The 16,474-nt window shown below is 42.8% G+C and overlaps 1 protein-coding gene across 1 annotated transcript; it reads left to right on the top strand.

The window, feature by feature from the left end:
* The first annotated feature begins 2,004 nt into the window (after window positions 1-2,004).
* ap1m3 (adaptor related protein complex 1 subunit mu 3) lies at window positions 2,005-16,474 on the top strand. Its single transcript, XM_031575120.2, has 12 exons — window positions 2,005-2,257; window positions 4,911-5,067; window positions 5,244-5,311; window positions 5,526-5,656; window positions 7,572-7,719; window positions 8,639-8,765; window positions 11,282-11,424; window positions 11,988-12,059; window positions 12,789-12,947; window positions 14,256-14,381; window positions 14,621-14,696; window positions 15,209-16,474. Exons 1-12 carry the CDS (start codon window positions 2,216-2,218, stop codon window positions 15,229-15,231), a joined length of 1,272 nt encoding a protein of 423 aa, XP_031430980.1. The 5' UTR covers window positions 2,005-2,215; the 3' UTR covers window positions 15,232-16,474.

Raw genomic sequence — 16,474 nt, 5'->3', positions numbered from 1 at the left:
AAACATGTGGCACTCTGCATTTGGTTAATCAAATTGGAGTCACTTGACAGCAAATTCCCTAGCTGCTTCTTATTTCCAGTCCGCTCCTGCACAGGATATATTAATAGTTTTTCCTCTCTTGGTAAACTTCTCCCTTGTACATAAAATGTACACATTGTATCTATCCATTGCATGCCAGACAGTGCAAACAAGACTGACAGTGTGGTCTAAGGCTGTACGCATGCAGTGTCCCTTAAATGTGAGATTCAAATTGATATTTGAGTTATTTAGAATGATCAGTTCCATATAGAATCATTTTCACACAAAGAACCCTCTCACCCTTTAACAACAGGTTGTTCTCAGACAAGTTCCTTGTATCTGAAACACACAAAACAAAGCAGAGGGATGTAATTAAGGTTTTTTGATTTTTTTTTAAAGAACGAATCTCCAGAAAGTCTTAATTGAAAACCCTTATTGGGGCACTCTTACAGTATCATAAAATGATTATTCAGCCTGTGCTCAATGTGGCTCGGGCAAAAAAAAATGAATTACAATACCTGTTCATGCTGCTGGTATAGTTTCTTTCAAACGTTATAATCATATGAGCATTTCTGCTAGACCACTTTTGCTGGACATTTCTACAGTCAACCCAAGTTGAAATCATAACCGTCTGTGGATGAGTAAAAGACTTTGTAGACACTCAAAGCAGATGTATGAACTGATGTGCTTAAAGACACCCAGGACATGGTATCTACCTCTGAGAAGCCCACGGGGCCTTTAAGGAAGCTACACAGTAATCCATGAAGATATGTCCTGGAGCATCTCTCCAGTGTGAGAAAAATTGTGAAATTGTATTGCCATCCATAAACCATGACAAGGGACTGTCTGCTTTCACAGTCAGACCAAACACAAAAAATAATAGTCAGACTCTGAACAAGAAACTCAAAAAAGGAAACAGCTATGTCTTCAAAGGTGAACATAGAGGTGTTTCATGACTACTTCCTCTCAGACATCTCTGAGAATGTGTGAAACAGCATAGCAAAACAGTTCTCCTCTCCCACACACTATTTAATCATAACGTTAGACCTTTGCATGGGCATGGGTCATCTGCATGGGCATGGGCATGGGCACGGGTCACCTGTACCTTTGACTCCCCCTGATGGCGGGCCTGAAGCTTTGGCATGAACGGTGTTCATCTCATCACAGCCAGTCTGTAGCCCACAAGATCTGCCAAATTGATAAGCACTGTTGACATATGAACTTAATTATAGTCCAATCTGCAATGCCAATGCACCGACTGCTAGGCATACAAAAGCAAAGGCTTTAAATGAAATGGTCAGAAACAACACCAGGAATGAACTTGATCAGAACAACCAGTATAATGAAATGAAATCAACACGATCAGCTGTTCTCCACAATACAAGTAGCCTACTGGTTCAGTGCATGTGTGTATGTCTGTGTTTAATAGATCATTTATTTGCGCATGGAAAATGGACAGCAGATTTCTAATTTAATGAAGGCACTTAGAAATGCTACATATTGTGCCCTAACATTTACCTACATGTATAATTGACTAAGCTTCTTCTTATAGTTTTTAAATGTAGGCTACATATAGTCTATGCTATGTAAATCAAGTCTTCTGTGTGGAAGGGTTGGACATTTAAGAAGAGGTAAAATTATTTTTTTCCTTTGTCCTTTCTGACTTACTATTCTCCACTCTAACATGTTCGTTACAGAATTACAGCACATTACTGACATTGCCCCATCAATACAAGTTCAGCCAGATAATTGAATTAGGGTTTGGCCTATTTGATTTATATTTTGACTAGTTGATAAGATGCAATGTAATAGTGCATATGATTAATCTCTTAATGTAGACATAAAATATTCCGGGCAAACGAAATTTATTTAAAAGATTCCTTTAAAATAATCACATTTGTAAGCACATTCGTGAAAACGCCATCACTGAGTATGGACCTACAAACATTTCACACCCGTTTTAAATGCAACCGCAAAAGACTTTCAGTAGTTAGCCAGTGAGGGACAGTCGTTTCTTTTTTTTTCTTCCCCCACATGAAACCTCTTTCGAAAGCTGCTCTACTGGTTACGCTTAAACCCCGGAAACACAGAGAGGATGGAGAGAGACTCTGCTCCGCAAATTTAAATAGTTTATCGTTCAGATAAATATCAGAAACAGAATCTGTCAAGTCGCTACAGCATATATTCATCAGCCAAGATGTCTGCGTCAGCTATTTTTATTCTGGACCTGAAAGGCAAGGTAAGACAAAATAGTATTGACGTACAGTTGGCTAGTGACAAGAGAATTGTGTGCGTGTACCTCGGGGAATGTATACTACATCATACGTGTAAACTTTACGATTCTAGGCAACAGGTAAGGAATGTGATAATGTTAGTGGTAGTGTCAAGGTTCGTTTATTTAGAATTGGTTAACTTTCCTGAATTGGAAATTGGATTTAACCTATCACTTGGTATAGGCTATCGCAGCCTTATCGTGACAGAAATTAGTGAACATTTTTAAAAAGCGATATCCAAATAGATTTAGCTACTCTCTGTCTTGTTACTTACTCAGGAAGGATAAGACGTTATAAATGAATGGAATTATGAAAACTTAAGGCAAGAACCCCTCAAATGAACACTTTTCGTTGCTTTACGTCCCCCAGCCACAGGCTGTCTTGGGCGGAGCCTGGTAGAACAGGTGTATTAAACTTACAAAACACGTTCTACCGAATATAATAAGGGCTTTGATTATGCCCCTACACGCATTATGTAAATTTGCACAACATATGTTAAGTGTTTAATGTTGTCAGTCGTCCCACAACAGAGCATTCTCCAATAATATAAACAATTTTGTTAAAAAATATCTCAAACTTCAAATTTTCTTGAATAATTTTTTCACTTTACAAACTCAAGACTGTGGTATGTCATGCATGACAAAGTCAATACATTTCCAGTAAAAGTATTGTATTCCTGTGAAAAGGTTAAAAGCCAGTAGAATAATGTATTCCTGTGGGGAAACTATAAAGCCAGCCTGGGGGTATTCATGAAATGGATTTCCTCCAGATGTGGGCCTGGACCCCGGGCAGTGCTGATGAAAGCTTTTTTTGTGCCCGAGCCTGAGAGCAACTCAATACCTCCACCTCAAGGTATTTCTCCACCAGGTTCCCTAGTCAGAGCCCATTGGTATTCAATCTTAGTGGGTTACTATAGTACACACCTGTCTCGTGCCAAGGTCACAATTGTGTCAATGCTGATATTTGATGTGCAGTTGTTCATAATCAAGGATGATAGGAATGTTGTGCCAGTGCACTCACAGTGAACGTGGGTGTGGGCCTTGACCATGCCTAATGAAGGTAAGATAAATCGTTTCTATACTTTAGTGAAAGTCGCCGGTTTCCTTGATGAGGTAGCTGTGTCCGCATTAGAGTTCATGTACAGTATTTCAATGCCAACGCTGTTGAGTTTCACCTGTGTTCAGAATGACAAGAGAGGCCAGTGTTTTCTAAGGAAATGTTTCACAGCTGAATAACAATAAGGTCTGTGATGTGATCACCCTGTGGTTTCAGTTGAAGATAAGAGGTTAGCGCCACCATATATTGAAATGTAGGTATTTTTTAAAAGTTTAAAGTGTTTTTTGGACCAAAATTCAGGTCTAAAAAAACTAGCCTGGTTCCTCAGCCTGCAAAACAGCAGCCAAATCATTCAGTAGCTAAATCCTCTCCCATATTCATGCTGAAATGCAGTGCAAATAAAATACTTTGATTTCCTTAACATGCTTTGGGAATAATTGCTTTAAATATAGTCTTTGATGTTTATAATGAATATCAGTCAGGTCTTATTTGGCAGGCCTCACTGGTATATAACATATTTCATGTACTTAAGTTACAAGGCACGTACATTAGGCACAAGCACAATGCGTTGTTGCACTGCACACCATTGCGTTGGGGGGAAGTCACCTTGACTTGTCCTCCTCTGCTTATGTTTTCTTTTGAATATTTTCCTACTTCTTCATTTCCTTTCGTTCCTCTGAACCCCACTGACCCTTTCTCACACAGACTCTGATATTAAAAAAAGAAACATGACTTATTTATGAATAGGAACCCTTAAAGATTCTTGCCCACTGCATCTACTTGAGAAGTATAAGCGGTGAAATGATTGCACTGGAGCTTTGTGTGTCTGTGTTGGAAAAAAAGTGTCTCTTGGGCCTTTCTTGCACAATGTACTCATTTGGTGTCATGGGTAAAGGTTCCTGTCAGTTAATTGGCATTTCACAATAACTATTCAGAGAACCTCCATGTGTTGTTTGTTATCTGAGTGGAAGTGGATCTATGTATTTGTGATAATTGTATTGCAAATACATGTAACAGAGATAAATAAATAAACAATGTAAACAAATAAAATGACCGAAAAATGTTGCCTGTCTTCAGAGGACTAAAATCAGGACAAGAAAAATAGATTGTAAGAAAGAAAAAAAAAGGAATCATATTAAAGATGCTAATCAAAGAGTTATGCACTGAAGTGACTTTTAGCACAGTGAGATTCTGGTGTACATGCAGCATGTGCATGCCAAACAGCTCTCCCTCTCCCCCCGCTTGCTTTGTTCCTGAGGATACTGAACAGACTAGCAATGGTAATCCAAGGGCTCAGGTTGGAGTATACTGACAGGCATGGTGTTATGATGCAACGCTGTGAAAGGGTTGGTGGATGACAGTGAAATAAACATATTTAGGAGTTACTGGAGGCCAGAAATTATGCTAAGAGTAAACTTACCAAAGACAAATATAAATTAAGGTATGATTGAATATGCACTAAGAAATACCAACATTTTGCTGCGTTGCCAGTAAGATGATAGATGAAACTGCTGTGAAACTTTTTCATATGTATTCATCTTTATGCTGCCTCCCACACCGTAGGTGCTGATATGTCGGAATTACATGGGGAATATGAATATGGGTGAGATTGATCACTTCATGCCCATTCTAATGAAGATGGAGGAGGAATCTGAACTCTGTCCTGTGCTGAACCATGGATCGACCCATTTCCTCTGGATTAAACACAGCAACCTCTACTGTATCCTTCGATTTATTTTATATTTTTTTTATATAAATCTGCCTAATCTTACATTTTGAGCAATGCAATTACTAGTCCATAGAGTTATTTAACTCAAAGCCACTGTGAGATTCTGCCAGTGAGCTTTCACTTTCCCTCAGAAAACAGAGTTTGACCTTAACACAGTCACCATTCAGTGGTTGCAATGACTAAGAAGAACTCCAATGCAGCCCTTGTGTATTCATTTCTGTACAAAATAGTTGAGGTCAGTGCAAGTGTCCAGCTGTGCCCTAACAGTGTGTTTTTGTTTAAGTGCTCAAAGAAATGTCTCGAAGAACACTGGATTATTAATGTTGGTGTGGCCATTGTGTTTTTAATACTATGTTTCTGAATGCCAACCTACTGCCAACAATCACTTGTTATTGCTCCACGCAGCTGCCTGTGTGGCATGAGCTTCATGTTTCTCCTGCATTCCCAAGGTTTTCACGGAGTATTTCAAGGTACTGGAGGAGGAGAGCATCCGGGACAACTTTGTGACTGTGTATGAACTCATGGATGAGGTGATGGACTTTGGCTTCCCCCAGACCACAGAAAGCAAGATCTTGCAGGAGTGAGTACAGTGCTCTGATGGTGCGGTACAGCGTCTGAAACATTGGGTGTGCATTCGTCATTTGTATTCTGCTGCCATTTGCCTCTGCCATTTCATACTTCCCTTATTGCAAAACTTCCTATTACCCAGTTCTGGTGTTGGCAGAGCGCACTGCCATCTAGGCGTTGTATACAGTAGAAAGCCTTATGACACATGACTAGTCTTACTGAGAGGAAGAGTGTTAGATATCAACTTATTTTAATGGATATCATTTATTAATGGCTACAGTCTTGACATGACGGTCCTCTTTGAGGCTTCTCACATTACAGTACATGGTTGATGCTTAGTTGTCATTTGTAGTTTTCCTTCGGTCTGAAGTTGGTGTGTAAAGGGCCGAGTGGTGGGTGAGTTCTTCAGAACTTATGGACCAGCCGTGCTTTTTGGGAACTTTGCTGTTTTGTTGTTTTTTTGCCGTCTTCTCCATGCTTTCGTTTGGAACACAATGTTTGCAGTCTTCTACAAAACACAGACACGAATCAATAATTGCTGCATATCTAATTGACCAGCACATTATGTCTGCAAGCTGGGTGATCTATACCCCATCAACACACACACACTCACACACAGACACACACACACCTCCACCCCGCTCTCTCCCCCAGCAGGCATGCCCTGGCTCAGGCATACTGCCATGCCAATGCCATGCCAAGAGGGGCAGGACAGATGCAGGTCTGGGCTTTTATGTGGGCAGTGTCCATTTTGATGCTAATTCCCTCATTTTCTCTTTTTTTGTTTCTGAGACACGGGCAGATGCCCACGTTCATGTATGAAAGGCGTGCAAGACAAGACAAATCAAACACAGATGTCGCCTCTTTGTCATCTGCGGTCGGTCAACAGTTGCAATGAGATGCCCCCCTTAGTAAATGATAGAATCATGCGCAAAATGTCTTTCTTTAAAATATATTCTTTACTTAGAAGACCATGATAAATGACCCCATGTCCCCATCAATATCAAAATCAAAATTCACAGTTTTTAGATACAGTTATTCATTTTCTCAGTTCATTTATCAGTGTTGTTTTGTGAGCATAGGGCTTTGGACCGTTACCTTGAGTAAGCAAAACAACTCACTGCTCTCTGGAGGGCTGGGTCATAGCTCTGGGCGACGGTGTTTCTTGGGAAGGAATTAGGTCAGAGTTAGGGGCGAAGGAGCAGCATCGATCCCACAACAGCAGAAAGGGTTTGGAGATCAGATCAATGCAGCCATTCCTCATTGGCAAAACATGGCTTTGGAAAGAGAGTAGGAGATGAAGAAACCTGCTAGAGAGAGAAGGAGAGAGAGAGAGAAGGAGAGAGAGAAGGAGAGAGAGAGAGGGAGAGAGAGAGAGGGAGAGAAAGAGACAGGGAGAGAGAGAAGGAGAGAGGGAGAGAGAGGGAGAGAGAGAAGGAGAGAGGGAGAGAGAGAGAAAGAGACAGGGAGAGAGCTGCTCTATTGTCAGTGTGTGGTAAACAGAACCGTGATGCAGGTGGTAAAAACAGTGTCAACAGGCCCCGATGTTTGCCCCCAGGATTCCATAAGCTTCTAAGGTCTGGTCATTTCTCACTGCAGATCAATTTAAAACAATCACATACACAAGAACAACACTCTCAAAACATCTCTCAACTTATTTCTACAACTTTTGGATCAGCTCAGTTTTGACCAGCAATAATATTTTCAACAAATGATAACATCACATTGGTCATAGATAATTTATTAACAGAGCTTAACTACCATTATTTTGAATATATAAATCATTCTACAACTATTGTTACAGATAGTTGAACATATCCTGACTGGCTGTTCTTGTATGTTTTAACATTTTGGGTCCCCAAGGTCCATTTGTTTTCAGATGTTGGTACTTGAAATGCCTCTAATTTCTCTCATCTTGGTCCTGGTAGGTACATCACCCAGCAGGGACACAAGCTGGAGGTTGGGGCTCCACGGCCCCCGGCCACAGTCACGAACGCCGTGTCCTGGAGGTCAGAGGGCATCAAGTACCGCAAGAATGAAGTCTTTATGGATGTCATTGAATCTGTCAACTTGCTGGTGAGGAGATTTTTAGGATCACTTTTAGAGATAACTCCCTCGGTTATGGGCTTGGTCATGTATCTCTGCAAAAGCATTAAAACAATTAAAAAAGAAAAACAGAGCCAGGTTTCTTCATGGTTTAAACATAATAGATTGACATTCGTCTTTGAACTGAACTGGCTTATTGTCCACCTAGGTTTATATTTGCACTCCCCAAATACAAACAAATCCAGCATAGGCCCGGCTCACTTATCTTAAGAGCAGCAGGTTCAGGAAACGGGCTTACCTCAACTTCCTTGAATTCAAACTGAGACAAACAATCCCTGATTTCCTTTAATACGTCAGCCTGTGGCCTCCACTGTGGCCTCGGCCCACCCCGACCGCCATTCCTTGCTTTAATGGTGTGATGACGTTTCCATGGGTCAGGAAGTCGAGCGCAACTCCCCTTTTCACAGCCTAATTAAGGAGAAGCTAATGCCTTATTGCCCTCTAATGGGGGCATTACCATTCACCCATGCAGCCCCCAAATGGCCCTTCCTGTGACTGGACACTTTCTCAGCCTCATTCTATCTGCCGAATGATTCAGGATGGCTGTTTTTTTTTCTCTTCCCACTGATCTGGTCTGTTCTGCTATTTGCCTCGTCTTTACAGTCTCTTTGTCCCCTTTACTTTTTTTACGTGTTCAAATTTAAGGTTGGTGTTTTGGCCAACTGCTTCATTTACCTTTAATTCACCCTTTGTATGTGTGTGTGTGTGTGTGTGTGTGTGTGTGTGTGTGTGTGTGTGTGTGTTTGTGTGTGTTTGTCTGTGTGTGTGTGTGTGCGTGTGTGTGTGTGTGTGTGTGTGTGTGTGTGTGTGTGTGTGTTTGTGTGTGTGTGTGTGTGTGTGTGTGTGTGTGTGTGTGTGTGTTGCGTCTCTTGTTTCTGTCCTGGCACAGGTCAGCGCCTCGGGCAGTGTCCTTCTCAGCGAGATCGTAGGCTGCATCAAGCTCAAAGTCGTCCTGTCTGGCATGCCCGAGCTTCGCCTGGGCCTCAACGACAAAGTGCTGTTCGAGATCACGGGCAGTGAGTAACACTCCTTTATCCCCCGTCTCTACCCCTGCCCTCCCTCCCCTCCCCCCACGGTCTTCTCATCTGCATGCCTCTCTCATTTGCACTCGTTTGGTGTGGTGCGATGGATTACGCACCCTGGGTGAACGTCTGTGTCCTAATCCTCACCCCAGGCAGTAGGGGCAGGTGGGAACCACCCTGCGCATCAGCTCCCACTCCACCGCGCTGCACATCACCCTGGGTTACAGCTGCCACATCACCCTGGGTTACAGCTGCCAGGGTAACAGACAGGAATAGTAAAAGGATGAAGGATGCATCTCTCTATGTTTTGAAGCGCTTAAAGTATAATGATAAATAAACCGTTTATTGGAATTCCCTTAACCATAAATAGAGTGATAGTAAATTTCATATTCAATTCAATTTTATTTATATGGCGCCAAATCAATAAAATTGCCTGAATGCGCTTTACAGAGCCCAGGGCCTGAACCCCCTTAGAGCAGGCAAAATGGCGACAGGGGCAAGGAAACACTCCCTGTTAATCAGGAAGAAACCTTTAGCAGAACCACGGCGGCACATAGCTTGAAGCCGGCTGGGTAGAGATAAATATTATATAGGGTATTACTAATTATGCTCATCAGACTACCAAGCTGCATTTAGTATTATGCTTGTTGTCCTTCACTCACTGTAGTCATGAATAGTGAGGAAGTGCTTTTACCTCAATTCATTTATCATGCAGACGAGGTGTACATTTTCTTTGTGCGTGTGTTACTTGAAGCTACTCATTAAGCTCCACTGGCTGCCGGTAGCTGCTCGCATTAAGTTCAAGTCACTTATGCTTGCCTACAGAGTGCTTGCTGGTTCTGCTCCCACCTACCTAAATGCTCTTGTAAGGGCAAATGTTACACCCAGGACCCTGCGCTCGTCTAGTGAGTGTCGTTTGGCACTGACGTCTGTGCAAGCACGGCAATCCAGACTATTCTCACTTGTAGTTCCACGTTGGTGGAACGAACTGCCTAGTACGACGCAGGGGCGTCCCTCTCTACCTTCAAGAAGCTTTTGAAGACCCAACTCTTCAGAGAGCACCTCCCCTTCCTAAACTGGCACCTTGACTAGTGCTTAACTTGCACTTCAGCAGTTACATTCCTGCACTTATTTTTCTTTCTATTTTCATATGTAAAGTAGTATTTATTGTTACACCAGGTTTTTATTGCTCTTAGCTTGACTGTTCTCTCCCTTGTACGTCGCTTTGGACAAAAGCGTCTGCTAAATGACTAAATGTAAATGTAAATGAAACCTTGAAATTAGCTAGCAGTAAACATGTGTGTCTGTACAAAATAGAGAAACTCATCAAACACATTCATTTATGTTATGTTGTGCCATGGACCTAGTTACCAAATCAGCCTTCTCCTCAGTAACAGTGCCCTCTTATGGACGGGATGGGTAAATGTTTACTGTCTCTGCTGAACAGACTAGTGAAAGAGTAGATGATCTAGTATCTGTGACTCAATCTTCCATGAGTGGATCAGTAGCTTCAGGGCAGAAATCCCTTTATGGACATGAAAGGATGACAGCGATAACAGCAACCCAGCAGTGACACTGAGAGAAAATGGGGACAGGGGTTAGATGTGGGGCACTGTTCATCATCTTATCAGCATTTATATAGAGTGAATCCTATCTTATACAAACTGGCTTACCAGAGTTCACTCTGTGAGGGCCACCCCACCCACCCCCCTCCTCTCAGCGGGGAGAGGTCCCCCGGGAGCCAATCACAGAGAGCTGCAGTGGGCACTTCCCGTGTGACCTTTTGCTTATGGCACTGATGTTCGTATGTGGCGTCCCCTTCCTGCTTCTAAAGGGAGCGAGCCAAAGGATGCCTCAGCCAGGGAGAGCCCACAGTGGCTCGCACGGCTCTCTGATCTGGCTCCTGTGCTCTGGAACCTTCTGAGAGCGCAATGTATTTTTCAGTGGAATGTGACACTCTCAAATGCGACACACACACACACACACACATACACCCAGACTGGTCACTATTTCTTTGTCTATCTGTCATTTTATACACTGTCTTTTATCACTTACACACACACACACACACACACACACACACACACACACTTTTTCCCTTTGTTTCTGACACACTTTGACTCTGTCTCTCAGAACTCAAACACATCCAGTGCTTTTATCACAGCAGGCACATACACATGTCACCCACTTCAAGAAGCCATTGGGTTTGTGTAGATTTTAAACTGACATCGACTGCTGTATGACTGTAAGCATTATTAAGGCGAGGAGACCAAAAGGTCCCTGGTCATTAAAGTACTTTAAGCTGTCCTGATTTACTGGTCTACTTCTTCTCTCTCAAGTCTGAGTCAGAGAAAACAGCTGCTTATTTGCAGACACGCACCCTGCCCAGCAACACTGACTGACTGACTGACTGACTTTGGATTTGAATTAATAAGCAAAATGCAAATCTGTCTTCCTCAGTGAATACGTTGTTTGTCGAGTATGAAATGGAATGTTGATTTTTGCATCAGGGGAGAAGAGCAAAGCAGTGGAGCTTGAGGATGTGAAGTTTCACCAGTGTGTCCGTCTCTCGCGCTTCGAGAATGACCGCACCATCTCGTTCATCCCGCCTGATGGCGAATCAGAGCTTATGTCCTACCGTCTTAACACCACGGTCAGTGTGTCAATGTGTCATGGTCCCATGCTCTCTCTCTCACTCTCTCTCTCTCTCTCTCTCTCTCTCTCTCTCTCTCTAATACACACACACACACATCTAAATTTAATATGTATTATAGGTTGGTCATCTTTGCTCACGCGGCAACCACACAAACGATACATATGCAAAGGCACACTCGCACATAATATATATATGTATATACTGTGTGTATATATATATATATATATGTATATAAACCCACATGCAACCAATAGACTCACAACACATTACTCTCATCCACCTGACTGCACCTTTTTATATCTGTTCAGAAACTACTGCAGCACATTACTGATCACTAGTATATTTGTGAAGTTAATGTGATTTGTAAAGTTTTAATGATGACTAAGTTAGCAAAGGCTTTACTTTGTGTACCGCGTTGGAGCCTTTATATGAACTCACTGCTTTGTGTGAGCTGCGCGGGCCTTTGAAGAGAGGCCAGTGAGCTGCAGAAACAATGGAGCCTGACGGGCCCTGCCACACCGGAGCCGGTGATTCATTACTGTGTGCCTCGCTCCTGACAGGTGAAGCCTCTCATTTGGACCGAGAGCGTGATCGAGAAGTTCTCCCACAGTCGAGTGGAGATCAAGGTGAAGGTATGGGACACACTTGACTGGCCATGCGTGCTGCACGGCAACCCAGGGTTACGTCTCAATCTCGGGAAGCTCCAGCAGTGTTTTGACACGAGGGCACTTACAAGAGTGTACACGTCAGCATTACGGGTGGTGGGTGGAGATTTGGGGGGGGGGGGGGGGGGGGGATTACTTTATGGGAAGTCATAATATGATAATAGTATAAAGACATTTGAGTAGTACACATATGCAAATCATGACTTAATATCTTTTGACTTTCCATTCATAACATTTTCCAAATAATCATTAGCACTTTTGGGTTGTTGCATTAAAGTTGGGCCATGTTTTAGTTGCTGTTAAATGCCTATGGTGCACAGCTCATAGGAATACAGTAGATGTAGATGAACACACTCAGATATTCATGCAGTCTTTAAGTTTGATGAATTGACTGTGATCTCGTCATGGAGGATATGAAAGAGATGTAATTAGACAGTTTCCTTCTCATATACCCCAGTGCTACTCATTACTGATGAGATGTGCCTGGTAATTGCACTGACTGTAACAAATGGGTGGTTAATGTCTGTCTGTGTCTGTAGTAATGGGGGCTAGGGCGCAGTGTTAGACTGGACATGGCAACACTGTCAGTACTGTCATTTTTCTCTTCGCGGTTGAGTCAGACTCTTCTCTCTTCTCCTCTTCTCCTTGTCAATCTGTCTATCTGTCTGCCTCTCCTGTTCCGCTGGTCATTCCCAGGCACGCAGTCAGTTCAAGAGTCGATCCACGGCCAACAACGTGGTCATCCTGGTGCCGGTGCCCAGTGACGCCGATTCGCCCAAATTCAAAACCAGCACGGGCCAGGCCAAGTGGGTCCCGGAGAAGAACGCTCTGGAGTGGACCATCAAATCCTTCCCTGTGAGTCTTACATCTCACTCAGTGAAGCATTACACTCCAAACCTTCCTGATACTGATGGCCCAGTCTCGGTCAGTGTTCATTGGATCAGTCAGTCAGTCGTTATTCTGTACAGCAGATCCTACTTGTGGCAAAGTTCACTAATACACTAGATTCTTTCACAATACCCTCCTGCAAAATGCAGGTGTTACTTGTTTACATTGTGATGCATTGAGTGTCTGCATTCAGTTCCCTGTCTATCCCCAAGTCTATTTCCGCATACCTATTCTGTCCCTGATTGAATTCCTAAACAATCCTCAGAGGCTGCTGTTAGGGTCATTTCCCTGCGAGGAAATGCGGCATTTGCGTCGATATCAGACTTTTACAGCCCACAGATAAACCGACAGGGGAGTCTCGGAGCTGAGCAGATAAAGCCAGAAGGAAATTAGAACGGACTGATGTTTGCTTTTGATTGGGGCAGCGAGGGGCAACTCTGCCACCCTCTTTGCAAAAAAAAAAGCATTCAGGATGTCACTCTCAAGCTGGCAGCAAAGCATCAGCACATCCCTCTGTCTGCCTATCTTTTGGAAGGGGCTGTGGCACACGGTCTGAAGCAGGAACTGTAAGGCAGCTTCAGAAATGTTTGTGTGTGTGTGTGTGTGTGTGTGTGTGTGTGTGTGTGTGTGCGCGTGTGCTGTGGCTTTTAAAGAAAGCACTATGCAGAACAGGGTGAATTGAAAAGGTTATGTGAACACAGCTCTACCTATTCAGCACTTTCTCAATTTTCCACCTTTAATTAAGGTTTTTAATGGTTGTACCTTATCTATCAGAGCAGTTACTTATCATAACATTGAGGACAATTTCTTTATTAGCAGAGAAGACTTAAGAAGTAAGGTGTGCTCTCTGATGGGCCACATTCTCTACATTCCTCTACATTGTGTGTTCATGCCATGCATATTTGTGTGTGTGTGTGTGTGTGTGTGTGTGTGTGTGTGTGTGTGTGTGTGTGTGTGTGTGTGTGTCTGTGTGTGTGTGTCTGTGACTGTGTGTGTGTGTGTGTGTGTGTGTGTGTGTGTGTGTGTGTGTGTGTGTGTGTGTGTGTGTGTGTGTGTCTGTGTCTGTGACTGTGTGTGTGTGTGTGTGTGTGTCTGTGTCTGTGTCTGTGTGTGTGTGTGTGTGTGTCTGTGTCTGTGTCTGTGTCTGTGTCTGTGTCTGTGTCTGTCTGTGTGTGTGTGTCTGTTTCTGTGTGTGTGTGTCTGTCTGTGTGTGTCTGTGTGTGTGTGTGTGTGTGTGTGTGTGTGTGTGTCTGTGTGTGTGTGTGTACTCTAAAGGGGGGGAAGGAGTACATGATGAGAGCTCATTTTGGACTGCCTAGTGTGGACAGTGGTGAACTGGAGGCAAAGCGACCAGTCACAGTCAAGTTTGAGATCCCTTATTTCACCGTCTCTGGAATCCAGGTAGGCAGTTTGTCATTTTTGTTGACTTGTGTACTTCACCTCAGCAGACAGTGAATCCTGTCGACATAAATGATGAGACTGAAATAGAGTCTGTATACAGTCTGTATAAAATAGATGTAATTATAAAATAAATGTACTTATACATTTATCTTAGTCACATATAGGCCTATGTTGATATACTGTGAGCAGATTGAATTGGAAGTGACCCTGTTGTGACCCCTGCTGTGTTTGAAACCTAGGTTCGCTATCTGAAGATTATTGAGAAGAGTGGTTACCAGGCTCTGCCATGGGTGCGTTACATCACACAAAGTGGAGGTAAGATAGAAACGTAACATCACACAAACGCTCCCCTTACTGTGTTGGAATCCAATTAATTTGCATGGGCCTTCAGGAGGAAGTAGAGGAAGTGAGACTGGGTAACCAGACTCACCGTGTTTACTTATTCATGGAGCTCTCCATAGTCATGACTCTACAGGCACTGCTTCAGTTCCATGGAAGCAAAGACAATCTTATGCCTTTAGGTCCACTTATGTGTAAGATCCTACGTCTAAGTACAGACTTGGCTTCCCCATGAACACACAAACACACTCAAGCAGAAAAATATTTCCTAACCTTGATGCCTCCCAATAAACACACCTTAAGTCACACACCATTTTGTTCAGCTATTGGTAAAGAAAATGTGTTGCTTACCTTAAGTACTGCCAGAATCGACTGTCTGCTCACATCATGACACACACATTTGTCACGGCCTAATGTGGCATTGAGCCTGATAGTCTCTGGCTGGCCATGTGAACGCTACACTCACTCTATATCATTGCCTCTGACAGATTACCAGTTGCGGACAAATTAGGAAGGACCCAAACACACCAGTGGATCGTTACTGCCTTGGATCTCTTTTTTTCTGGACATTCCAATACGCCGACAGGAGAGGACCAAGACGGAATAAGTAAATCAAATGACTTGAATTAAGCAAAAAACACCAGCTTTTATCCCTTCCAGATGCAGAACACTGCCTCTGTGAGTGGTCCTCCCACCTGCAGAGACTCTTTTATCTTTTTTACCTTTTAAAAGTGACTCTGGACTCAGCAGTGAGGACTCCTAACCTCTTCCGTTTTTATTTTATGATTGGACTTTACTGTCTATTACAGTCTGTGTGTTTTAATGTAAGTAGTGTAATATCTGCAGGATCGTTGAGGACGGGAATGCTTATCCCATCCGATCAGGTGTCTTTGGTTGATGGAGTGCGTCTGATCTGAGGTTACCCTGTATGGTTTTATTACTTTGAGGGCTGTAAGCATTATATCCCAAGCCCATGAAATGAACACCAAGAGCACAAGATCAATGATTAATAAGGCTTGGCTTTGCCAAAGCAATGCTGTAACTCTATATCCAAACTAGAGACTTTGTATCACCAGCTGAATAAGACCAGAGATCTGAACTATGCAGTCACTTTCCTTACTTTCTCATGTCAATTGTAAACAGAGCACGGCTCAAGACAGACAAAAACTACACTCTGACTTCAACCCAAAGTCAGTATTTGAAAAGGTTCCAAGATGAAATGCCGTAGCCAGAAATGACTTGCACTTCCAATGACGATGCTAATTTGAGTCATAACGATGCCAATGAACATTCTCCTTTTCAGAAAACTGGCAGAATTGAGAGACTCTCTCCCAGGGATATTAATGCTGTGCTTCCTAAGTTCTGACACCCCCTCACACATTCAGTTTTTTTCCGGCCATCTTGGCAGGTGCGGCCAAAGGGAAGATGCTTTCATAATGCTGCCCCCTTCAGTATGCATCACACTCTATGCCTTATCAGTGATGGTCCCTGCCTGGTGGAATACTGTAGGCTTTACTGCAGAGGCAGCAGAATTCATTATTTGTTGTTGGTATGAAGACTAAACTTTTTTGGATGACTTATGCTGCACACAGCGCAGTGTGATAACCTCCTAATATTTATTCCACACTGTCGCACAATATTAGATGTGCTTTTTACATGTTTATTTAATAAAGATGTTATACATTTATGGGGCATTCAAAGGGTCATTTTGAGAAAAATAAATAAATGAATTCATTTTATCAGCATGTTTGAAA

Source organism: Clupea harengus, chromosome 10 (genome assembly GCF_900700415.2).
Source record: "Clupea harengus chromosome 10, Ch_v2.0.2, whole genome shotgun sequence".
NCBI classification, from domain to species: domain Eukaryota; kingdom Metazoa; phylum Chordata; class Actinopteri; order Clupeiformes; family Clupeidae; genus Clupea; species Clupea harengus.
This window is presented reverse-complemented; position numbering and strand designations above follow the sequence as displayed.